General features: G+C 41.5%; 1 protein-coding gene across 1 annotated transcript in view; it reads left to right on the top strand.

The window, feature by feature from the left end:
• Positions 1–26639, top strand: part of Vopp1 (vesicular, overexpressed in cancer, prosurvival protein 1) — a 73524-nt gene that overhangs the window by 28353 nt on the left and 18532 nt on the right. The window contains exons 4-5 of the mRNA XM_013035969.1: positions 5227–5285; positions 24302–24379. Coding sequence (XP_012891423.1) covers positions 5227–5285; positions 24302–24379 — 137 coding nt within the window. The remainder of the gene's footprint in view (positions 1–5226; positions 5286–24301; positions 24380–26639) is intronic.

Raw genomic sequence — 26639 nt, 5'->3', positions numbered from 1 at the left:
TTCAATGAATTAATGTGACTTCACAATTTTTATTCTGTCAACAGTATTCACTTCAGTAATATATTTATAGTTACACACATATATTGTTACATGTATATATTGTTCTAGCTATCTATTTCTATCATCTATGTCTATACTAAGTTCAACTACCAAAAAGAATTAAGAGTTTTCTAAATAATAGAAAATTTCAAAAGCTTACACAAGCCAGACATAATGGTATGCAATTATAATCCTAGCACATGGACGATTAAAGCAGAAGGATAGTGACTTTGAGGCCAGCCTGATATACATAGGGAGATTCTAACTGAAGAAAATCAAGGCCTCAGGTTTTGAATCTATCACATGGTATTCCTGCTCTTCACATAGTCTAGAGACAATGTAAATTCAAAAGTATAAAATCATTCCCTCTCTAGATGAAAAGAATCTTTTCTAAAATGTAAAATATTTTGATCCTACTTTTTTTTTTTAGGTTGGTTGGAGGCTTGAACTCTGGCCTGGGCTCTATCCCTGAGCTTTTGTGCTCAAGGCTAGTGCTCTACCACTTTGAGCCAAAGAGACACTTCCTGTTTTCAGGTAGTTAATGGAGGTAAGAGTCTCACAGACTTCCTTGCCTGGTCTGGCTTCAAACTTTGATCCTCAGATCTCAGCCTTGTGAGTAGCTAGGACTACAGGTGTGAAAGTGTGAAGGGAGGATCCTGCCTCTCTTCTTTCTGTTGTTGTTGATGCTATCCTGGAAATCAGGAGGTGTAGGACTGGCATACCAAACAGGTGGCTCACTATTCACAATAGCCACCATATGGAAACAGCCCAGATGCCCCACAATAGATGAGTGGATCCTATACACAATGGAATTTTATACAGCCATTAGAAAGAATAAAATTATCTCATTTTCAAGGAATGGATGGAAGTAGAACAAATCATGTGAACTGAGGTAAGCCAAGCTGAGAGACAAATGGCACATGTTCTCTCTGACAGGCAGAAATTAGATATAAAAGATACTGGGATGCGATAAATTATACAGGATTCTAGATACACATGGTGAAATCAAAAGAGGATACTCAGGAGAGAAACACAAAGAAACAATGCTTATGTGCCTATATATGAACTCCAAGATATGGAAACAAGATTGATTTCTCTTTTTCTTCCTTTTTAATTTTAATTTTTTGGTGATTCTTTTTTGTTGTTGTTGGTGGTGGTGGTCTGGGCCTGGGTGCTGTCCATGAGCTCTTCAGCTCAAGGCAAGTGCTCTATCACTTGAGGTACAGTGCCACTTCTGGTTTTCAGGTGGTTAATTGGAGATAAGAGTCTCATGGACTTTCCTACCCAGTCTGGCTTTGAACCACTATCCTCAGATCTTGGCCTCCTGAGTAGCTAGGATTACAGGCGTGAGCCACTGTTGTCATTCTCCTCCCCCTCCCCCCTACCCCTCCTCCTCTTCTTTTTCTTCTTCTAATGTATGGTGTATTCATGTGTATGTCTTCAGGAGAGTGGAGGGAGGGTACGGAATTCCAGATAAATGGTGAAAAGGTGCAGCAGTGGATCTCACTGGAAAATCGAGGAAAGTGGATTATACAACTCACGGGTGGAGATGGGAGGCAGGGACTGGGAGAGAGTAAGGGAACAGAACATACTGTATGGAATGAACTCATTACTTACTCATGTAATTGTACAGAGGTACATCATCTTTATAATAACAATAAAGTAAATTGAGAAAACAAACAAGTGGCAGCTTAGGTTTAGGGAGCCCCTTTTAAAAAAAGTCCCGCTGGGCACTGGTGGCTCACACCTGTAATCCTAGCTACTCAGGTGGCTGAGATCTGAGGATTGTGCTTCAAAGCCAGCCCGGGCAGAAAGTCCATGAGACTCTTATCTCCAATAAACCACCAGAAAACCGGAAATGGTGCTGTGGCTCAAGCAGTAGAGTGCTTGCCTTGAGCTGAAGAGCTGAGGGACAGCGCCCAAGCCCAGAGTTCAAGCCCCACAACCGACAAAAAAAAAAGTCCCAAAGCAAGTGTCTTTATTTCCAGCTTCACTCATTTTGTTTTCTTTTTTTGTCTGTCATGGGGCTTGAACATTGAGCTTGGTGCTCAGATGGGCCTGGGTGCTGTCCCTGAGCTCTTCAGCTCAAAGCTAGTGCTCTACCACTTGAGCTTCAGGGCCACTTATAATTTTCTGGTGGTGAATTGGAGATAGGAGTCTCACAGACTTTGCTGCCCTGGCTGGCATTGAACCATGATCCTCAGATCTCAGCCTCTGTAGCTAGGATTACAGACGTGAGCCACAGGCGCCCTGCTCCATTACCATGCTTACCAGCCACCACGAGCCCCAGCTCATCAGTCTGTAGATTGTCCCCAAAGAGCTGCCTGTAGGAGCAGCAAGGACTGCAGAAAAAAAGGGGTGGGTCCAGCAGCCACCAAGGGAGCCTGTTTCCCAATTATGTAGACCTTGGGTGTCAGATTCTTGGGTATGTCTTCCTTGGTGGTGATAGGTAATTAAGAAGATCCATTTAAAATGCCACAAGAAATAAACACTCTGTGTTTCTCAGTTTAGCCCCAGAGGACTGAAATTGCTCTTTCCTGCCCAAATAAATTGATTTCTTCGGCTGTCTGAACCTCATTTCTTGAAGTAGACAGGAGCTAACCTAGGCTAAATTAAACTCATTTCTCATTAATAAAATTGGGTCACTGAAAGCCAACTGAGTTTGCTTCTGAGTGTCTTAAAGCACATTCCATAAAGCTCACTGTTTCATGCTAGTTTTCTAACCCATCTAATTTAGCCAGAGTAACACAGAATATTTGAATTTATTTCTGCCTTGGCATGCAGCTGTAGAATTTGGGTCTATTTCTCTCTTAGTTAGATTGTAGCAGGAGGGCCTCTTCATCCACCTGCTGGATCTGGGGCAAACCAAGAAGGGACTGACCAATCTGGGTACCCTCTGTCCTTGAGGAATGGGGCATTACAAGACAGTAAGCCCTTGTGGGGGCCCAAAGCAAACTTTTTTTCTTTTCCGTTTTTTTTTAAACCTGAGTTCTTAATGGTAGTAGCTTTGTATTACAGTTTTAAAAGTTTATTTACATATACAGAGGCCAGTAACTTGGATCAGAGAGCTAAGAAGTGGTAAATTACAAAAATAAGTGGGATGAGTGGAAATATTTCAGAAAATCCTTGCTCAGGTAAGGAGAGAGCATTTCTGCTTTGGGATCTCCCTGAGTAGTTGATAAGTTTGGTTTGTCTTCTTCACTGTGGGGAGGAGATAGGAACCAGTAGGGTGGCATCTGCCTTCAGCTCCAAGATCAGACTCACCTGCCTTTCTTTGCCCTGCCCTTTTCTTTGCCCAGATCAGGTGGAGGATATAGTGTGGAAAGCTCCAAGCAGGAGTTCATTGTCTTTCCTTGTCCCCTCCCTCTCCTTTCTCTTCTTGCGTTTGAGAACACATCTGGGCCAGATGTTGCTGAGGGAATTCTGACCTAGGCAGACATAGATCTGCCAGTACAGAATGAATGGTCTTTTAGATGGCTTTTTGGAATACTGTGAAACATAAAGACTTGGAAATGATAACACTATAAGAAATGTCTTCCACAAACAAAAATAGAAGTCTTAGTGCTTTATTGCATATATGTTTTATAAATCTGAGGTATTATACTGTATACAAGTAAAATACTTCCTGCTAGCACGCTTGAGGCCCTGAGTTAGATCCCCAGTACCCTTATCTTTTTTTTTTTTTTTTTTTCAAAAAAGTATTGTCAGCTGGGCGCTGGTGGCTCATACCTGTAATCCTAGCTATTCAGGAGGCTGATATCTGAGGAAAGCAGTTCAAAGCCAGCTGGGGCAAGAAAGTCCATGATACTTTTATCTCTAATTAACCACCAGAAAACTATTAAGAGGCACTATGGTTCAAAGTGGCAGAGCACTAGCCTTGAGCAAAAACACTCAGGGACAGCACCCAAGCCGTGAATTCAGGCCCCATAACTGACTAAAAATAAAAAATAAAAAGTTTGTCTATCATTTACCTTATTTTTTTCTTTTTTTCGTTTTTTTGGCTGTGGGGCTTGAATTTTAGGCCTGAGAACTGTCCCTGAACGCTTCAGCTCAAGGCAAGGGCTCTACCACTTGAGCCACAGTACCACTTCTGGTATTCTGATGGTTTATTGGAGATAAGAGTTTCATGGCTTTCCTGCTCGGGCTAATTTTGGACCACGATCCTTAGATCTCAACCTCCTAGTAGCTAGGATCACAGGCGTGAGCTACCAGCACCTGATGATCATTTACCTTTTTAATTAATTTTCAGGCTTATTGCTTTATCTGACACTTGTTGATTAGTTTTTATCCACATTGACAACCTGTAGACATTTGAATGTGGTAACCGGGACATAGTTTAACCAAAGTACAGAGCTTGTTTGGCGAATCTTCATCCTCATTACAATTTCTGGGTAACCATATATGGATCTGATATGGAACATTCCTTATTTCTTTGACCCAGACAGCTTTGTGGAGCCTGGTCCACACATCTGGGGTTCCCATCTTCTTCATGGCAAACTTCCAGTTCTCTTTGCGTGCACGAGGGGCACAATTCTTAAAGCTTACTCCCTGGATGTGCTTGTGAACATTGATGGTATATTCTTGGGTCACCATCTTGTTGATGGAAGAACAGCCCTTTGTGGGAACCTTTCTTTGTGGGAGTCATTCTGCCAGGCCCAAGTTGGAAAGTTTAACTAAATTTATATGCCCCCTTTTTTTTTTAAGATGTGAAAAGTTAGAAAAATAGATGCTTTCCTGTGTTTTAGTCCCTTACAAAAACTTAATTTTTTGATTTGGTGCCAGTACTGGGGCTTGAACTCAGAGCCTGGATGCTACTCCTTAGCTTTATTTTGTTCAAGGCTGGTGCTTGATCATTTGAGCTACAACTCTACTTCCAGCTTTTTGGTGATTAATTGGACGTAAGAATCTCACAGACTTTCATGCTCAGGCTAGTTTTGCATCATGATCCTCAGATCTCAGTCCTGAGTAGTGCAGGATTCTAGGTGGAAGCTACTAGTGCCCAGCTTATTCAAACTTTTGAAGAAAGAAGCTTTTGAAAAAGTGGGGAGGGGGGTCTCTCCCCGGATCCCACAGCTTTTTATGTTTAGAGCAATATCATCTCCACCTTCCTTGTAACCTTTGCAAGATCTTCTCAGAAACATGCAAGCTACTTACCACTAACAAAATTTCTCTTGCTTCTATTTCTAGTGCTCAGAAGCCAAAAAACATTGCTGGTATTTTGAAGGACTCTACCCAACATATTATATGTAAGTATTCACACATTGCTGCTGGTTTGACTCTGTGGTCACATTACTGCCTAGGAATTACTTCCTTAAAAGGTAGAGAGCTGAGCTGTAAGATGGAGGAAAGCTTCTACTCTAGGTTTCAAGCCTCTCTGCTCCTGGACAGCAGGCTGCCCCCACAAGGGTGTTGGGCCCACTCAGATGAGGATATGAATACTGCATGCTCTGTTCTGTGAGGCAGCCTATCTCTAATGTGATTGGTGAAAAGGAACAAGATGTTTGTGGAAAGTAGAAGTTGTTTTGGTTTGTTAAATTTTCCTAAGCAAACAGAGCAAAGATAATAGGAACTGACTTACTTTTGACCTTGAACAGGACAAGATAGAGCCTTAGCTAACCACCCATCTCTCCCTCTCCTTCTCCCTTCCCCTCTCCCTATCTTGCTGTTCCTTTCCCTCTTCCTCTTCCTCTTTTTTCCCTCTATCTTTCTCTTCCCTGTCTCCCTCTCTCAGTCTTCTTATTTTTTTGTTCTAGTACTGGAGCTGAAAAGCACAGCCTGGGCCCTCCCTGTCCCTTACCCATTATCGCTCTACTACTTGAGTCATAGCTCCACTTCTGGCTTAGTTTTGGTGGTTAGTTGGAGATAAGTGTCTCACAAACTTTCCTGTGCAGCCTGGCTTTAAACTGACACCCTTAAATCTTACCCTCCTGAGTAGCTAGGATTGCAGGTGTGAGTCACCAGTGCTTAATGCTCTCTCTCTGTGTGTCTGTCTCTCTCTCTGTATATGCATGTGTGTGCATGCTTGCTTGTGTGTGTGTGTGTGTGTGTGTGTGTGTGTGTGACAATGGTCACCTTCTCTGGTCCCCTCCCCAGACAGATGAAGTTGTACCCTTGTATGACTATTGTCTTAGAGCTCTTGTCCACCTAGTATTTGCCAGGCTTGGTTCACTGTACATTGTTTTTATGTATTTTTGATATTCTTGTGTTAGCCACTAGCTATACAGAGAGCCACATGGTCCTGTGCCTAAATGACCACTCAATATTTTCACTTACTGATTTTGATGTTGATAAGGTTTTTATTGTTTTCTTTTTTCTTCTTATTTAAATGCCAATTCTGGGGCTTGAACTCAGGGCCCAGATACTGTTCCTGAGACTTTTTTGCTCAAGGCTAAGCATTCTACCACTTGAGCTGTAGCTTCACTTCTGGCTTTTTTGATAGTTAATTGGAGATCAGAGTCTCGTGGGCTTTCCTGCCTGGGCTGGCTCTGAACCATGATCATCAGATCTCAGCCTCCTGAGTAGCTAGGATTACAGTTGTGAGTCAGTTGATAGGTGTTTTTGTTTATGTTTTTATTTTTTTGTTGGTTGAGGTGCTTGAACTCTGGGCCTGGGCATGGTCCCTGAACTCTTCAGCTCAAAGCAGCACTCAACCACATGAGCCACAGCACCACTTCTGATTTTCTGGTGGTTAATTGGAGATAAGAGTCTCACAGACTTTCCTTGCCTGGACTAGCTTTGAACTGTGATCCTCAGATCTCAGCCTCCTGAGTAGCTAGGATTATAGATGTGAGCCACTTGTACCTTGCAGTTGATATGTTTTGAGTGGAGTACTTCATTCCAGATTTCCCCCAAAACTCTTGCAAAATGTGAGTTTTTTCAGGAATTCACACTAATTGTGTTATAGCAGAAACATTGTATATTCTAGCATATTTGGTAATTGGACAGGAAATACATAATATAGCTGGCCCTCCCTATCTGGGAGTTCTTCATCCCTCAGAAAATATCCATAATTGGGTGCCAGTAGCCTCATGCCCATAATTCTAGCTACTTAGGAGGCCAAGATCTGAGGATCATAGTTTGAAGCCAACGCAGGCAGAAAAGTTCGTGAGATTCCTGTTTCCACCACACTACAAAAAAAAAGCCAGAAGTGGAGTTGCGGCTCAAGTGGTAGAGTGATATGATTGAGCACAAAACTCAAGGACAGCCCCCAGACATGAAGTTCAAGGCCCAAGACCAGAAAAAACAGAAAATATCTATATAATATAGCTTTTATTTATATGGCATTTACATTGTTAGACATTATAAGTAATGAAGAGATGATTCAAAGTTTACTTGAAGATGCATGACATATGTAAATACTAGGCTGTTTTATATAAAGACTTGAGATATTTTCAGCCTTTGGTTTCCAAAGGGATCCTGAAGTCAATCTTCTCATGTATTAATGTACAGGAAAAAGCAGAGGGCTTTAAAATGTTTTGTTTTGGCCAGTTGTGGTGCTTGAACTCTGGGCCTGGGTGCTGTCCCTGAGCTCTTCAGCTCAAGGTAAATGCTCTACCACTTGCACCACAGCACCACTTCTGGTTTTCTGGTGGTTAATTGGAAATAAGGGTCTCACGGACTTTCCTGCCCGGGCTAGCTTTGAACTGTGATCCTCAAAGCTCAGCCTCCTGAGTAATTAGGATTACAGGTGTGAGCCACCAGCACCTGGCAGAAGGCTATTTTTTTAAATTGTCATGACCATACACTTTTGTGTATGTGTATGATTTTTTTTATTGTAAAGATACTGTACAGAGGGGTTATAGTTACAGTTACATGAGTAAAATAATGAGTATATTTCCTATGGAGCATTTTTACCCTCTCCTTTGTTTTTTTTTCTCTACTATCCCTTCCCTCCACCCCTGCCCTGTTGTAAAGTTCATTTTCAACATGGTGTCTTGTATGTCTCATTGTTACAATGGGTCAAACCTGTTACCTTGTTTCAGCATTTTATTGTTTACCTTCCCCTCCCCAAATTAGAAAAATGTATATACAAGATGCAGGGCACAAGAATCAAATACAGTGACAACAGGGGTTATACCATAGGGGGAGAACATACAAACAAACAAACAAACAAAATCACGCAGTACATTAGAAACAACAGCAACAAAGATAAAAACCTTTTATGTCCCTATCTTGGGGTTCATTTCACTTAGCATCATCTTATATGGTCATATGTGCATAGCTTTTGACCTTGTTCTTCTTTTCTGGTAAGATTATCCTAGACATATACTAGTTATTGCAAATAAAGGAAACCTTGGGACCTACACTTTATCTATCAATCTTTTTTTTTCTTTGTTGGTCCTGGGGCTTGAACTCAGTGCTTGCACTCTGTCCCTGAGCCTCCTTGTGCTCAAGGCTAGTGCTCTACCATTTGAGCCAAAGTGCTACTTCTATCATTTTCTGGGTACTTTATTGGAGATAAGAGTCTCAAGGACCTTCCTGCCCAGGATGGCTTTGAACCGTGATCCTTACATCTCAGCCTTCTGAGTAGCTAGGATTACAGGGATGAGCCATCTGCACCCACCATTGTCTATTTTTCTTGAGAAGAGCAATATGAAAAGAGAAATGGTGCTCATCTCTGAAGCATTGGAAGTTAGCAGAATCTTTTCTTGGTTTTGTACTGACAGGCAGGAATTCCTAAAGCCCCTTACTGCAGGGTCCCTTTGCAGCCTTTGCAGCTGCAAAACAAACAACAACAACAAAAACCCACATGGAAAAGACAGCAGAAGCGCTAAGATCTTGACTCTAATTACAGAGTTGTCAGGTTGGATAAAAATGGTTATGTGATAAGAGAAATTAAATATTTTGGGGTTTCCCCCTAGTATAATAGGCTGCATTAGTAAGTCATTTCTTTTATTCAGTCTCTTGAGGCAATGTGTATCGACAATGTGCTCATCTTTGGATATTTTTCCCCTTGTTTTGTTGATTAGCTTTTGTCAGAGGATAGGAATAGGTTCTGTTCTTGTAGTACTTGTTTATTTGTTCATTCGTGGTGTATTTTAAGACTACTTCTGCATTCCACTAGCAATAAAGAATACAAAGACAAGCCAGGCATCCATGGCTCACACTAGTAATTCTAACTTCTCAGGAGGCTGAGATCTGAAGATTACTATTTAGAGTTGGGGTGGGAGGGGCAGGGAGGGGTTTGCAGGAAAGTCCTTGAGACTCCTATCCAATTGACAATCCAAAAGCCAGAAACAGAGCTAAGGCTCAAATGATAGAGTGCTAGCTTTGAGCAAAAATGCTCAGGGGGGCTGGGAAGGTGGCTCAGTGGTAGAGTGCTTGCATTGCATACATGAGGCCCTGGGTTCGATTCCTCAGCACCACATAAGCAGATAAAAAAAAACGCCTGGAAATGGGGCTGTGGCTCAAGTGGTAGAGCACTCGCCTTGAGCTGAAGAGCTGAGGGACAGCGCCCAGGCCCAGAGTTCAGGCCCCAGGACCGGACCCCCCCAAATAAAAATGCTCAGGGACAACACCCAGGCCTCAGTATTGGCACAAAAAGAAAGGAAGGAAGGGAGGGAGGAGAGAGAGAGAGAGAGAGAGAGAGAGAGGAAGAATATATGAGGACAAACCATGTCACTCAGACCTTCTCATTTCCTTCTGGTTTTCCTTTCCCTTGTCTTTTTTTTTCAGTGGTGGGAAGAATCTAGAACTCCAAAAATGTGCTATTATGAAAAATGAAAAAGCTGAGTCACTGTAATGGAAAACTCAGGATAGGAATGATGACAGGCAGCCATTATTGAGAGCTTCACATAGGGTAGTAATTACCTTATTCCCATGACATGAATTCGTGGTCTTTAATCTCATAGCCACTGGAAAGCCACAGCACCCTGGACACCATATTGTGTGCCCCCTGAGTACTCCCAGAAAAAGGCCATATATATAGCCTATAAGTTTACTGAATCCCAGGGCCAGGCACAGGGCTTATTGTTTCATACCTGTTTATGTTTGTACAGCTTATTTTCTACCAGCTTGCTTTCCTTGTCTTTATTAATTATATCCTGGCACTCTTTTGTTAAGTATGGCTTCTTTAAGTGTGTAAAAAAAGATCACTGCTCTAATATTCACTCTATCACTGTTCAAAATGAAATTCACATAGCAAAATGAACAATTATCAGGTGAACCGACCCATGTGGTGGTGGCTGGCACCTATAATCCTGGTTACTTAGGAGGCTAAGATCTGAGAATCCAGATTTAGTGTAGCCCTCCAAAGATTCTTATCTCCAATTCACTAGCAAAGCCAAGCCAAAAGTGGAGACATAGCTCAGGGGTACAGCACCAGCCAGGAGCAAAAAAGCCAAGCAAGAGACTGAAGCCCTGAGTGCCAACACTGTAAATATGAATAAATGAATAAATAAATAAATGGAACCAATTGCTCTTGCTGTTTAACTGTTTTTTTTTTTTTTACTTTGTTAGGTAGCTTCTTCTTTTGCAAAGTAGAGCACTGAAACCATATATGGAAATCTGCATACCCAAGGCTAATATGCATATTCAAATTTGCCATTTTCCTGCATGTGCGAAGGAAGTTTGTATTCTGGTCTCCTGGCATGCCACAAGCCTAATGTAGTGCCAAGGAGGAGAGACACTTTCTTCAGGCAGCCAGCATGCAGATCCACACCCTAGGCTGCCAGGATATTTAACATTTTATCATTGGGAGGTTTTGCTTGCTGTTGTCCATCAAGTTGGGGTAGTGGAGGATTTTTATTCCAGAGAAATGAGAATTGCTTAGCTATATTCTACTCTATCCATGCTTGTCTCACTTAAAGATAGATTTGCTGCTGGCCATGGGGTAGCCACAGGAAGATCACAGCTCTCACTAGAAGTGCTGGGCCTGAAGAAGACAATCTCTTCACACCCCCGTACCTCCTTGTGGAGGGTACCACCTGTGTGTTTTTACAGTCAGCACTGAGGGTCGTGCAGGTCAAAATCAAGCCTAGGCTCAGTTTGTTCGTCCAGCACCTGGTCAAGGGTCAAGTACCAGGCTGATAATGTTTGTACTGCCCTGGTCCTGGCAACTCCAAGCACATTTAGTTTGCATGGTGCTGCCCTAAGAGCCTTGACCAGTGCACTTAATTTACTCAATCCATAGGTGTTTGCCATACGCCTGCCACATACCTGTGTTTAAAGCTAAAGGATGGGAGATACTTGGTTCTCACATGGCTGTAGCACGATAATTTGAGATTGCCTAGGTATTTTTGAAGCATGCATAACATTATATGTTACATGACAAAACACAGGTCATAACAGATCTTATTAAAAAAAAATAAACTTCACAAAGAAGTCAAAAGTGATGCTGTGTTCAAGAGGTAGAACACCATCCTTGAACAACAACAACATAAAAAGCTAAGAAACAGGAACCAGGACCTGAGTTGAAGTCCCAGTACTAGGACAAAAAAATGGTATTGGATTTGGAGTTTTAAAAAATGCACTTTGAATATCTCTCTTTTTTTTTTCATTTCTTCTGGGTAAAGTGCTTTAAGTAGGATTCTTCAAAATAGATCATTCCCTGGAGATATTGATTCAAGATGTCATCATTCTATGTATAGATTATTTTTCCCCTTGTAGAAAATATATTTCAAAATACCTCTGTTCTGTGATTAAAACTTGCCACATGGAATTCGCTGGGGAGAGAACATGTAGGTTGAGATCTGTCTTAGAATGTACTCTGACATTTGAAAGTCTAATTTTATTTGTCTCACCAGAAATCCCAGATGACATTCCTTCTCCTAAGACTGTGTGTGTTTCTGGATTTCATTGTAATGTTCTGATTCTTAAACTCAAGTAGGTGTCTCTGAGACAAGAGAGGAGAAGAAAGGGGTTAGAAGTATGGCTCAGTTTATAGAGTGCCAGGAAAGCATCAGGTACCAAGTTCAAGTTCTGGTCTTATGACAAAAAAATAAAAAATAAAAAAGAGAAGACAGGGGAGGACTTAGCCATGGAACACAGCCTAGGTATCTGCAGATACTGATTCAAAGAACTTCTCCTTCCCAGTTTGGAAAGTGTCATAGACACAGGTGACATTTGTCCAAGTCTGAATGCAGTGTCATCTCCGTGAGCTCACTGTGAACCCAGGTATCTTGCAGTAAGTGCTGTGACCTTCTCACATATCTGGCGGCAGAGAACTCCTATCCTTTGTAGGTTCTGTACCCAGTATTGTTTGGGTACCGAGGGGATATCCCATGGTACCATTGGACAGGAGGCAGTCATTTCCAGCACACCTTGCAGACCCCAGCTAAGTGATCTATATGAGACAGATAGAGTCATAGCACTTACTGGTTGGGTTGCTCTGAGGAAAAAATACTGTCATCCAGCTGATGTAAGAGGAAGGACTCAATAGCTATGTGCAATGTCTGTGTCGTCATTAAAACTTACAATTTCATGTGGCAGATTATTTTTTAAATCAAGGAGAAGCTTAGATAACGTCAGTAGGTGATCCTAGGTGACTGTAAGTTCTTTGGTGAGGGTCCTTCTCCCTTTGCAGAAAGGGAGTGTGTCCCTCCTGTTCCTTCTTGTGGATTTACTGTTGCTGCACTGATAATTGGTGTCCTCTTCTCCCCTGACTGAGGGTTTATCCAGGACACAGGTTTTCTCTTGTTGTTTTTCCCTGTATTCTGTGTTAACACACAGCCTGGCTCATAGAAGGCATTCAGTATATATTTAGTAACTGAAACAAATGATAGCCTAGAGGAGGGCTGGAAAAGAAAAGAGAGATTCAGACAGCATCGGTTGCTGATGTAAAGTGTTTTCAAAAGACCTTCTCTGGTCCAACTCTATCATCTGATTGCTCTGTGATCTTAGGCAAACCTCCCAACCATTGGGGCTCCAGTTCTCTCCCTATACTGGCTAATCGTCAAGGATGTATCCTGCTTGTATCCTCCATAAGACTCTAACTGGCTGTTCAGAATAATTTGTAGTCTAGAGAATAAAAGATAAATGACTGAACAGGCTCATTTGTCACAGTAGAGATAAACAACAAATTGTGAGATGGAGTTTAGCTTCTTAAGGGTCCATCCTGTTTGCCAAATAGAAAGCAACTAAATTACATTCTATTTCCTTTCAAAACAAGCAGTCTTCTACAGATTGAGGTACTAAATTGGACAGTGGAAAAGGTGCTAATCCCATAGTCAGGAACTGAGGGTGTGGATCTAGGATCCTGTGGCCACTTACTGGTCCTTAGACATTCTGGTAGGGCTGGGCTGGAGCTTTTTCGCTGTTAGAGGACATTTATCCAGAAGGTACCTTTTTTCCATTCCAGAGGAAGCTGATGGGTGAGACATGCAAGTTCCTTATATTCTTTTTTCTTTTCAGTGCCGGTACTGTGGCTCAAACTCAAGTCTTCAAGCTCTTGCTTGGCTTTTTTTGCTGAAGGCTGGTACCCTACTTGAGCCATACCCCCCACTTCCAGATTTTTGCTGATTAATTGAAAATAAGAATCTCATGCACTTTTTTTTCCTGGGCTGGCTTTGAGCCACAATCTTTAGATCTCAACCTTCTGAATAGCTGGGATTACAGGCATAAACTACCAGCGCCCAGCTAATTTCTTACTCTTTATGAATAGAAATGATTCTGATTTCCTCCAGAAAACGGAAGGTAGGTTAGAAGTGGTTGAGTCTTTTTTCCCCCCTCATGAGACAGGGTTTTACTATCTGGACTCCAGCCTGTCCTTAAATTTTGAATCTTCTTTGTTCATCTTTACAAGTGCTGAGGTTATAAGGTATTTACCACAATGCTCAGCTAGTGATTGAGACTTCTCAACTGGATGCAGAGCCCTAAAGAACTGTCAGTGAAATGATTGACATACAGAGAGACTCAGCTATTACCTTGGGCTTGTAGTATCTTCAGAAGTCTTGCACATGATTGAGTCACATCATTGTCTGCCACATGTATGGAGCAAAGAGCTAGGGCTCTGGTATTCTTTGGGCTCGTTTATCTTAGTTGGTGATTCCAATCTCAGTGTCTTTGAAGGAAAGAATGTGCAGAAGCTTCTTTGAAGTCAAGGTATTGATAGTCTAGGGAATCCATTATCTATCCCTAAAGGGAGAGAATGGAAAGAGACAAGAAGGAGATAGAATGAAGTAATATGTCCATCAGGGCCTGCCCTTGAGCTCATGATCCCTGGCCTGTTTGGCTCTGGCAAAGCATGTTTATTCTAGTACTCCTCTGCCTATTGGTTTTGGTCAGTTCCTGTACCTAAGGCCCTGTTAGACTGTGAAGCCTATTATTATTATTGTTGTTGTTGTTATCATCATCATCATTATTATCATTATTACTTAGTAGCTGTGCACAGAGGTTCCAGTTCCATGTCAGGTTATGAGTAGAGTGCATTTTGATCAATGTCACCCCATTTATTATTTTCCTCCATTATTAACCCTCCCATCCCCGCCCTCAAGTTCCATTTTTATATAATATACATTTTATATAATATACACTGCATGGCTCGCTCTACCTCCCTCCTTTTGTTTATCCCCCCCACCTCAAAACTTGTTGCTGCTTCCTGGTATTCATTTTATTTATCAGCAGCTCATTAGTTGTTCCTTTGGATTCCTCCCTTAAGAATACCGACCTTTAGTCAGTTTGTATGTATGTTCATAAAACCCTGTATATTTTACCCTGTAGCTTGTATGTTTCTTTCAAAAGACTTAGGTTACTCTGTGTGGATTCTCTGGGTTCATTCCTCTGTTTTGAATAATTAATGCTATGAGTGAGTAAAGTATTGTTCATAGGTGTCAGATTTCGATCCCAGGGAAAAGCTTTGCAGGGCTGAAGTGTCCAAATGGGATCCTTTGCCTGTTAAGAGTGGGAGGTGCCGGCATCAGATCCAGCATCCAGTTCCAGCACAGGGCCACCTTTGCCCTGGGCCTGCAGGATGCCGGCTACAAGGGCCTTCCCCTCTCAACAGCACTGGGGATTTGGGGGATGTACAGGGTGAAAAAAAAAGGTTGTGATTCCTCTCTTTTCTTAAGCTCTGCTTCTCTTCTGGGAGGAATGAGACAGCTGAACACAGGCTTTGGTTAGCAGCCTGAAGGGACTACAGGGAGTCTGGTTTGAAGACACACAATCTCTCTTCTCTCTCTATTCTGGCTGAGTTTATCATTGAAGATTCCTGGTATAAATTAGAGACTTTTTTCTCCATAACAGGGAGACAGATTTTACTAATCTACTTAAGAATCCTTGAAAGCTGGGCACCAGTGACTCACGCCTATAATCCTAGATACTCAGGAGGCTGAGATCTGAGCATTGCAGTTGGAAGCCAGCCCTGGGCAGAAAAGCCCATAAGACTCTTATCTCCAATAAACTACTCAGAAAAATCTGGAAGTGGTGCTGTGGCTCCGGTGGTAGAACACTAGCCTTGAGTACAAAGAGACTCATGGATAGTGCCCAAGCCCTGAGTTCAAGCCCCAGGACAGGGGGCCGGCAGAGGGGATTCCTTAATAGATCTCTGAAATGTGGTGTTGTGCAAACATATTTATAACTTAAAAAAATCAACTATGTATCATAAAATTCTTTTAAATATTTATGCAAAAACAACCTCACCCTTTTTAATAGTGACACGATAATCATAGGGATGCCCCATTGTTATTCACACTCTCCCTTAGGATTGTCAATTGAGACTCTAGTTTGGGGGAGAGATTTTTATTTATTTGTTATTGCTGTTTACTGTTGAATGTTTACAATTCATAACCTACATTTCCAGAGTTTAAAGTCAGTGCTCATGAACAACTTTTCAGTGTTTACTTGGCAGCAAGAGCAGATTGAAGCAGTCATGAGGCTATTTTTACACTTTTCAAAATTCCGTTTGTTATGATACTTTATATGTGTCTGCCCAGATATTTTATGTAATACATAGTGTTCTATAGCTTATTCAGGAAAGCAAACAGTTCTGAGTCCCAGCAGTTTGTAGGGGTTTACAATGGACTCCCAGGATGTTACAAACATCATCCTACATAGCGTGCCTTTATGTACTAGATCCTATTTAGATCATAGGATGAACTGGAAGAGATAGAACTGCCAAACCAAAGATTAGCTTATTTAACTCTTAGTGCTGCCAGCATGCTCTCCTTTGAGAGTATCATGATGTAATAGGCTGTCACTGTGTGAGATCACCATGGTTCACACCATCTTTTACCAGCTGGGTGATTTTAACCTGTGTCTTTGTATTCCTCTAGTTCATGTACATTAGTGAATTGTTCCCTCCTGTGGTGAGGCTCTGCCTCCTATAGAATTACTTCTGCTTAAGGCAAAGCATTTATAGCATGTGCCAGGAACTAGGCTAGGCAGTTGGGCTAGAAATAGAGGAATGAAATGGGCTAACTATTCAGCTCCTTTTGTGTAAAATACATGCATTAGAAATTCATGACATTATTGTGAATGAGCAGAACAGTGTGAATGGGGACCCTGTCAAGAGAGGAGCAGGATGCTTAGGAGGACACAGGACTGGTAGTGGGAAAGAGCTCACAGAGCTGATCTTTGAAGGGTGAAGGGCAGGTCCAGAGATACCATGGTACTGTCTAGGAGTCTTGAGTTTTTTCTGTACACCCAATACAGAATTAGGATGCAGGAGAAATGGGGTCAGCAGTTCCACTTCTGGCTTTTTTGTTGTTGTTGCTGTTTTGTTTTGATGGCTAATTGGAGATAAAAATCTCACGGTCTTTCCTGGCTTTGAACTGTGATCCTTAGACCTCATCCTCCTGAATAGCTAGGATTATAGGCATGAGCCACAAATACCTGGCTTTAGAACTGATTTTTAGTTGAGCTGTGATTTACTAAGAGGAGAAAAAAAGAACACAAGTGTAGTTTTGAAAGCCTTGGAATAATTGAAGGTCCATAATAGTCTGAGGGATCCCATCTCACTCATCTCAAATCTGACTGCAACTGGGCTATTCAGAGTTTCAATGGCAAGAAAACTAGCACTTTCTAATCCATCTGGCTTGTTAGATACGTGATTTAAAACACACATTTATAATACTTTTTCTCATGGTAGAAATTCTAGTAAAATGTTCTTAGATAATCTCATATAACAACCATTATACATACAAACATTCTTGGTTTATACAAATGTGAAGTGTCTACTAGTAATAAAATAGGTTTCTACATGAATGAGCACTTTGATTAAGTACCTTGAAGATCTGGCATATAGCACGTAGCTTTGTATGAGCAAAATCAACGTTAAAGGCTCATCTCACTAAGAGAGTCTCAACAGACAAGTCCATCCCTAATCCCTGCCTGTTAGGAAAACCACATCAGGTAGAGAGGAAGGTTCTGATATGTAAAATAGTTAACTGAGACTGAGAGGAAAAACAAAGCTGTGTGATGTTTTTGACTTTATAGCCAGGCAGAAAGACCTGAAACTTTGTGTTTTCAGAGATTAGAGGTTTGTAAATATATACTGTTAAATATTCACAGATGTAAAATATTAAGGTGATCAAAGTATGATGACAATCATCTGGCATCAGCAAATGTCCAAAAGGAGTTAAATACATACAGTTCTTTGTGTATTAATTATACCTCAATAAATTATTCTTTTAATGGAACAGAAAAACAAAACAACCTCTCTTCCTATTCCCAGTGCCTTATACACATCTATTAGTTGTCAAGGAAGGATACCAGGCTCCAAATTTAGGTTATTGGTTGTATACTAGGACCACATATAGAATGACTCCAAGCCAACAAGCCCAGGTACTGTTTAAAGCTGTCAACAATTTTACTTTAAGACAATGCTGAGAACCACTGCTTTCTCAAAGTGTTCGTTGTAATGCAACCCCACTTGAAGCTGTGAAATGCTAAGTGACCACCTCCATCCTGCTTGAGTTATGCCCACAGTTAAAGGGTTCTGAGGAAAGAGACTTACTTACTGCTCCCTTATTCAGATAGAGAGAACTTTCCAAAGTAGTTCAGGGTCCCCAAGCCAAGGTCAGAGATGTCATCTATAAGATTATGCCATAATAAGGCTGGAAGTTATTACCTTAGATAGCACAAACTTCAAATGTTTGATACATAGTGAGGCAGAATGGGAAATGAGAGTTAGAATTGTGGCTGATCGCCTTTCTTTTTGGAAAAATGGATGGGACACACTGACGTGAATCTGAAAGGGAAGAGTACATGAGTGAGTGGAGAAATATCACCACCATCACAGATGACCTTGATTTCAGGGTAAAAACAGGTAGGAATACCTACAACATTCAAAGGCTCAGAAGCAAGAAGTTCACCAAGCTGAGATCTTAGAAGGACCTGTGCTATAGATGGAAAGTTCATTTCCTTAGCCACTCACCATAGCAACAGGGTCCTCTATAAAGCCTTTAGATTTTCAAAGAGATGCTTCATGATTATTTGAAACTCATTAGGGTTTGTCTCTTTAATATTCTGTCACATTGGTCTTATTTCATTCAGTGAGACTAGGAATCCATCAGTGACTTGACCTGTGTACTTAGTGTGCTAGGCCACCTGGTAATATTTTTTTTTTTTTGAGTCTGGTTGTGGGGCCTGAATTCTGGGCTTGGGCACTGTCCCTTAGCTCTTCAGCTCAAGGCTAGCGCTCTACCACTTGAACCACAGCACCACTTCTGGCTTTTTTCTTTTTGCTTATGTGGTGCTGAGGAATCGAACCCAGGGCCTCATGCGTGTAAGGCAAGCGCTCTACCACTGAGCCACCTTCCCATCCTATACCACCTGGTAATATTTATGGCTTTTAATTAAGCTTGAACTTATACTTAACATCTTGTTTATAAGTGCAGTTATTTGGAATGTCAGCAGGTATATGCTTGGTATCCCAATTTACCAGTAGTTTCATTGGAAAAACAATAAACAAAAAATAAAAAAAAAACAGCAGAAGGAAAAGAGGCGAGAGTTTCACTCCTACCAGTTATTGTGTGCTCCTTCAAATGCCAGGTGCTTGCCAAGATGCACACTGGGAGCCAGGCCAGAACTGCGGGTGAGCTTGGGGAACGCTTACCGTGAGTGGATCTTGAGCTGATGATGGGAGCAGCAAGGAGGCTCTGTGCTTTGAGGGAAGGACACAGATAATCAGTTGACGCTTGACAATGTGTATTTGTGGCTGATGCGTCAAGTTGGATCTTGAAAAGTGAGTGTGAGCACGTAGGTATTGAATCTTGCCCACAAGGAGCAATTTGACTTAGGAACTTGCTGTCCACTATAATCCTAACACTCAAGTATAGATTTTGTGTTTTCAGACTGAGGGGGTAAGTGACTGAGAGTGTGTGTGTGTGTGTGTGTGTGTGTGTGTGTGTGTGTGGTGTGCGTGCGTGTGTATGAATATATCCAAGATGTATGTATTATATATATGTGTATAAACTGAAGTATATTAATAAATATAAGTAATAGTTACCAATATATGTAAGTATATTAAATATATAAGATCTCTTAAGAATTTTAGACCTGGGGCTTTAGACCAAGAGCTAAAGTCAAGTGGATTTTTGTCTGCTTTCCATTAACATGGGGAGTAGGATTTATATATACATACATATACATATATACATACATATACATATCGGGTCTCAGGTTTCAATGCAGAAAATGTTTCCTTATAAAGGTAACGTGAAGCTAGGCTCATACCTGTAATCTTAGCTACTCACGAGACTGAGTCTGAAGATAGTGGTTTGAAGCTAGCCCAGCCAGGAAAGTCCATGAGACTCTTATCTCCAATAAACTACTCAGAAGAAGCCAGAAGTGGTGCTGTGGCTCAAGTGGTGTAGCACTAGCCTTGAGTACAAAGAGGCTCAGGGACAGTGCCTAGGCCCTGAGTTCAAGCCCCAGGACCAGCAAATACTACTACTACTACTGCTACTACTATTACTATTACTACTAATAGTAACCCTAAAAGGAAAACATTTTTAGTAAATGAAGCTTTTGTGAGATTATTTGATCACTAAATTTATGACACCTTTTGTACCAAGTTCATAGTTACCAGTTTTGTATTTACTCCAGGCATCCCTTCAGTCCTAGCAGTAGACTGAACTAAGACAGCTCTGTTGTCCATAGTTGGAGTGAAACAGCAAGGGAGAGTGGGGGAGAAAAAGCCAGAGGCATAGACAGAGACTGAGACAGAGACAGATTGATCTTGGAACACCATGGTCACAAAAGGTGTTTATATCAAATAGACAGAATCAACCTGAGGTCGGATGATCTTGGCCTGCTTCATTTTCAGCCAACCCTGCCCTACTTCAGTGAATATAGCAGAGAAATGGATGAGCATGGTGTGTTCCCATTTCAGAACTGTACCTACTAGTGTTTATTGTTGCAGGACATTAAGGAGTGGAATTAGACTAAAAACTGGCAGTAGTCATTAACCAAACCCTGTGTTACTCAGGCAGAAGACATGGGAACTAGAAAGGGATCTTCATTCAACATTACTACATATAAAAGAAATGACCTCATAATCAGGAGATTTAGATATGAGATCACTTCAAACCTTCCAAGTGAATGAATGAAGCCAGTTTTGACACAGCAGAACCTTCAGCATGTCTACAATGACCATGGAGCTGCCCCAACAGGAGATCTGAGGAAATAAACCTTGTGATGTCATTCACTTTATATTAAACCTTGTATATATATATATATATATATATATATACATACATATATATATATATATATATGCAGTCTCTGAGCTTTTTTGCTTAAGGCTAGTACTCAGCCATTTACATCTCCACTTCTGGTTTTCCTTTTCTCCTTTATTCTTCTTTTTCTTTTAATGGTTAATTAGAAATAAGAGTCTTTCCTGCCCTATCTGGCTTTAAACTGAAATCCTCAGATCTCAGCCTCCTTGAGTAGCTATGATTATAGGTAGGAGCTGCCAGTGCCTAGTCTCCTGATGCTTTTAATCTATTGTGGCTGCTTCATTTTTCACAGCTGCATAACTTATTGCTATCAGTTTTTCTGAGTTTGTTGTTTGTCTCCCTTTTGGGGAAAGAAAGCTCTTCAGAGGCAAGGATTGTAACCCAGATTTGATTGCTTCACCTCCAGGACCCAGCATGGCACTGGCTTCTAGCATCTTCTTAATGGCAGTTTGGGGGTTTGTGGGTTAAAGGAATCAGCAGTATTTTTAAGCTTTTGTTTACGTGGCTCTGCAAGGTATTGCCTGATTGAAGCCAGTTAAACTGAACATTTCTTTTGGGAGCATCTTCTCAAAGTCATAACAATTCAGATATCAGCAGTAAAAATCATGTCCGTGGGCCATGAAAAACTAGATATGGAAATATCCGTACTGGCTGTGGAATGAAATGATGTGTGTGTGTGTGTGTGTGTGTGTGTGTGTGTGTGTGTGTGTGTGAGAGAGAGAGAGAGAGAGAGAGAGAATGTGTGAGAGAGATTTATTTTGTTTATGCGGGTAGGTTCTCAACAAAACCCAGAGCCTTGCTAACCTAACCTACTCTTGATTTTCCATATGCTTGTGTTGAAATACACTTTGAATCTTATTTATACATATTAATAAAAAATAAAATAGCCAGTGCTGGTGGCTTATGCTTATAATTCTGTTTGGGAGGCTAAGATCTAAGGATTGTGGTTCAGAGCCAGCCCAGGCAGAAAAGTCTGTGAGATTCTTATCTCCAATTAGCCAGTAAAAAGTTGAAAGTGGAGGTATGATTCAAAGTGTAGAATACTAGCCTTTAGTGAAAAACAAAAACAAAAACCAGAGTACAAGGCCCTGAGTTCAAGCCTCAGGACCAGCACATACACAAAAAATTAAAATAAAATAGAACTTAAAAAAGGAAGGAAATATAACAAATATAACAGATATAACAAATGTAACCAGAAAGAAGATAGCTTTATCTCTTAGCATCCAGTTCTCCCAACATCCAGGCCTCGTGTGTGTGTGTGTGTGTGTGTGTGCGCGTGCGTGCGTGCGTGTGTGTGTGCGCGCGCACCAGTACTGGGGCTTGAACTCAGCCTAATGCTTTTTTTTTTTCTCAAGGCTGGTGTACCACTTGAAACATAGAAACACAGTTCCATTTCTGGCTTTTTTGCTGGATAATTGAAAATAAGAGTCACATGACTTTCCTGCCTCAGCTGGCTTCAAAATGTGATCCTCAGACCTCAGCCTCTTGAGTGGCTAGAATTATAGGTGTGAGCTGCTGGCACCCAGTTCAGGCCTCTAATCTTGATACTTTCCATTTTTATTAATGTCTCATATTTCCTACACTTTTTCCTTTTTCTTTTTGTTTTGGTTGTGAAGTTTGAACTCAGGGCCTAGGTGCTATCCCTGAGCTCTTTTGCTCAAGGCTAATACTCCACACAGTTTTTTGGTTTTTTGAGTGGTTAATTGGAGATAAGAGTCTCATGGGGACTTTTCTTCCAGGGCTGGCTTCCAACTGTGATCCTGAGATCTCAGCCTCCTGAGTAGCAAGGATTATAGGCACTTACCACTGGCCCCTGACCTACACCTTTTTTTAAAAAATTACATGAAATGCCTATTTGACTTCAATAATCTACAAATTTAGCACCCAAAATAGCTCAAATTATATATTTCTTCCAGACACTTTAATTTTTAAAGAAAAAAATTGGTAGAAGCTTACATCACAATCATGTGATCAATGTCATAGTATTGAGAACGGTGCATTCCCCTAACCATGCTCACCTGGACTCAAATTGTATTTGTGACAGGTTCTCTGTAGATACCCAGGTGCAGAATAAAAGAGTTTGAATTACCATAACATTTTTCTCTTTAAAAATGTGAGATAAAATTTCCCTTTAGAAAATAAAATTGTAAACCAGGCACCAGTGGCTCACACCTGTAATCCTAGCTACTCAGGAGGCTGAGATCTGAGGATCTCAGTTCAAAGCCAGCCGGGGCAGGAAAATCCGTGAGACTCTTATCTCCAGTAAACCACTAGAAAACCAGAAGTGGTGCTGTGGCTCAAGTGGTAGAGCACTAGTCTTGAGCTGAAGAGCTGAGGGACAGTGCCCAGGTCCAGAGTTCAAGCCCCACAACCACTACCACCACCAACTAAATTACTTTAAAAAATAAACTTAGCTCCTGTCTGTAATCCTAGTTTGAGTAACTAGGAGGTTGAGATCTGAGAATCACAGTTTGAAGCCAGCCCGGGAAGGGAAGATTAGGAAATTCTTATTTCCAATTAATCACACACACACACACACACACACACACACACACACAGACACACGCACACACGCACGCACGCACGCACGCACGCCAGAAGTTGAGCTGTGGCTTAAAGTGGTAGAGCAATAGCCTTAAGCACAAAACAAAAGCTCAGGAGCAGCATCCAGCCTATGAGCTCAAGCAATAAATAAAATTTAAAAGCAGCATCAGTTTTGTTAGGGAAGGGTAGGAATTTTGAAGAAGTTGAATGAGCCATAGGAGGCCTGTGATAGGACTCATCTGCAGCCCTTCTTAAGTGGTACCTCTGGGTCATGAATCTGGGCATGTCATGAGTCAAGGTTGGCGAAGCCTTAACCATGAATGAGGATGGAGAGGAAGGAGATAGCATGAGCAGTAATAATTCTATCAACATTTTATGTAAGGATGATAGCCTACAAATGAAGTCATTCCACCATTTGGCTAATAAATAAACTAAGGCTCTCTGTAGATGTCAGTAACTTGCCACAAATCATTTTCTTGCCAGAAGCTAGTAAGTGGCAAGAGTAGGCACTGGTAAGCTGCCTGGTCACTGGTTTGACTCCATAACTGCTGTTTTTAAAAATCAATTAATTGATTAATTAATTTTTATATTGGTACTGGGACTTGAACTTAGGACCAGGACTCTGTTCTTGACCTTTTTCATTGAAGGCAAGTATTCTACCACTTGAGCGATAGCTCCACTACTGGCTTTTTGCTGGGTAATTGAAAATAAGAGTCTTTCCTGACTGGGCTAACTTTGAACCATGGCCCTCAGATCTCAGCCTCCTAAGTAGCTATGATAACAGACTTGAGCCATTGACTTTCATAACCTTTGTTTTAACATTGACGGGTTTAGTGGGCAGATATAGCTAGCTAGCTATTCCATCATAGGAACTGAAGATAGCAGAGATCAACATGCCATTGGTCGAATGCAGAGCATCCTTCCAGTACAAAGTTGGCAGGTTTAGTGCCATTTCTGGTTGTGAGGTCTTCCCCAAAGGAATCCATTGTGATTTTTTTTCCTTCCAAGAATGCTTATACTGAAATGTGGGTGATACCACATGATCGGCCCAGCACTGCCTTCCTATGCAGAATGGTGACCAGCCTGTACCCTCTCTCCTGCAGATGCCGTTCCTATGAGGATTGCTGTGGCTCCAGGTGCTGTGTGCGCGCCCTCTCCATCCAGAGGCTGTGGTATTTTTGGTAGGTCACAATTCTCTCTTGTCCCCCGTGCCTTTTTCTAACAAGGTCCCTACCTCCCAAGATCTCTTCCTCCTTTGGTAGTTACCATCTTAGTTCTAAGCACTTTCACTCAGGTTTTTGGACACCCTGGACCAGAAAAGTTAGAAACATACGACTTGGCTTCATAAGAGGTACTTGTGCTCAGTTTGCAGAAAACTCCTCATTTCCACAGACTTCTGTCTAGGGAAGAACCATGCTTCTGGAAGGGCGATCAGATGCCAGCCTTGTCCTGTAGCAAGGCTGCTTAGCCAGTTTGAAATGGAGCCAGGGCTGAGTGTCTTGAAGAATCAGAGTCAGGAAACTGAGACATGTGATAAAGTTTCTGCTGCCTGGCAGTCTTCCTCATCTACCTTGTGACGGTTGAATCTTAGCCTTTATGAGAGGCAGCCTGCTTTCTTGTCCCTCTTCCAGCTCCTCAGGTGTCTGGAGAACCATCTGCGATCTATGAAATTGTGCTTTGAGAGAAAGGTGGGATGCAGTTTCCTTAGAGAGAGCCGCCTTCTGTGAATCGTGATCCCCAGAGGATCCTGTAGAGGCCTCTGAGAGTCTAGTTGCCTGAGATAAAAGTATTACTTTCAAGGATGGGAAGGAAGGAATTCTTTAAAACCCAAAGGACATTTCTTGCACCTACTTACTTTGCTTCTAGGTGTGATGTCCTTAGCTAAAACTACGATAAGGGTTAAAACTTCAGATTTTTCATGACTTAACTGTCTTTATGATTTTAAATTTCTGGCTTTGAACCAGGCTGTAGTGGCTCATGCCACTAAGGCTAAGATCTGAGGATTGATGTTTGAAGCTAGCCTGGGCAGGAAAGCCTGTGAAACTCTTATCTCCAATTAACCATCCGAAAAATGGAAATGGTTCTGTGGCTTAAAGTGATAGAGTGCTAGCCTTGAGTAAAAGAGCTCAGGGACAGTGCCCAGGTCCAGAGATCAAACACCCAGAACTGGCAAATAATAATAATAATAGTAATTCTATTAAAAAAACTCACTGGACATGTTATATCAATCACTTGAATTACTCTGTGAGGTCTTGTCTTTTCTTCTTAACAATGTTCCCAGTGATAAGATAAACCAGTAGGTATGTGTAGTGGCTCTGTGTATCACAGGGCTAAGGTTTTTTTCTTTTTTTTTAAATAAGTTTTTTTATTGTGAAAATACTGTACAGAGGGGTTACAGTTATATGAGCAAGGTAATGAGTACATTTCTTATCAAGCATTATTGCCTCCTCCTTTGTTTTTCCCCTACCATCCCTTCTCTCCCACCTCCTCAACTACACTTTAGTAGCAATGCCTCCTTTCTTCGTCCCCATCACCAGTTCCTTAAATAAGCTTTGCATATGTGAGAGCTGGTATCACTTGTTGTATGAGCCATAGAGCCTTGTGGGAGCTATGACCGGCTGCAGGAGATGTGATTATGTGCTTGAAGTCTGAATGATATAATGGAAAACCATTGACCTTCTGTATTCATTCCTGTCAAAAGACAGAGCTACTGTATGGATCTATCTTACTGAGGAAATCATGACTCCCTTGTTGAAACTGTTTACAAGCTTCCTGACTTTTTGTCATCTGCCTTTTGTTAAGCACCGCCCCTCTTAAGTTTGCACGGGGCTGATTTGAACCCATAATAGCAGAGGTTGGCAGAAAGAAGAGCAGCTTACCCATGTCTGTCGATTAAACTCATTCCTCACCCCATGGTGGCCATTGGGATATTAATTATTTAATAACAATATTCTTAGATATCACTGCATGAGCATCTCTTCATTCGTAGTTCTGGAATCTGCTGGTCAGAACCAGCAACCTGTCTCCTCAGCCCCTGACCATGACTTCCTTAGATCCTTCATAGGCTGCCCTGCCAAGATGGCTACATGCACTGAACAAGGAGGATCAATGTCCTGCTTGTCTACCTTATAGTAGTTGGTGTTCCCTCTGTAAGAGAACATGAACTATTTTTCTTCCTGAAGAAATGTAACAATGTAACACCTCTGTGTATGTCTGAAGGTAGACAGGACTGGAACTACAGCAGGAGAAGGGAGGACCATTGGGCAGGGGACATTTCCAAGTGTGGCTTATCTTTAGGATAGGAGGGGATCTCTCAGGAGTGTCTTCATTGGGACTTTCTGGCAGAAAGAGCAAGGGGATTGAATGTTGACACCCTGAACCCTCCCTAAGAAGGTTCAAAAGCATGATGGCTTAATCTGAAACTGCTAATGTTGTGGGAGA

This window comes from Dipodomys ordii, unplaced genomic scaffold, assembly GCF_000151885.1.
Source record: "Dipodomys ordii isolate 6190 unplaced genomic scaffold, Dord_2.0 Scaffold234, whole genome shotgun sequence".
NCBI classification, from domain to species: domain Eukaryota; kingdom Metazoa; phylum Chordata; class Mammalia; order Rodentia; family Heteromyidae; genus Dipodomys; species Dipodomys ordii.
Note: the sequence above shows the minus strand (reverse complement) of the source record. Positions and strands in the feature narration are given on the sequence as shown.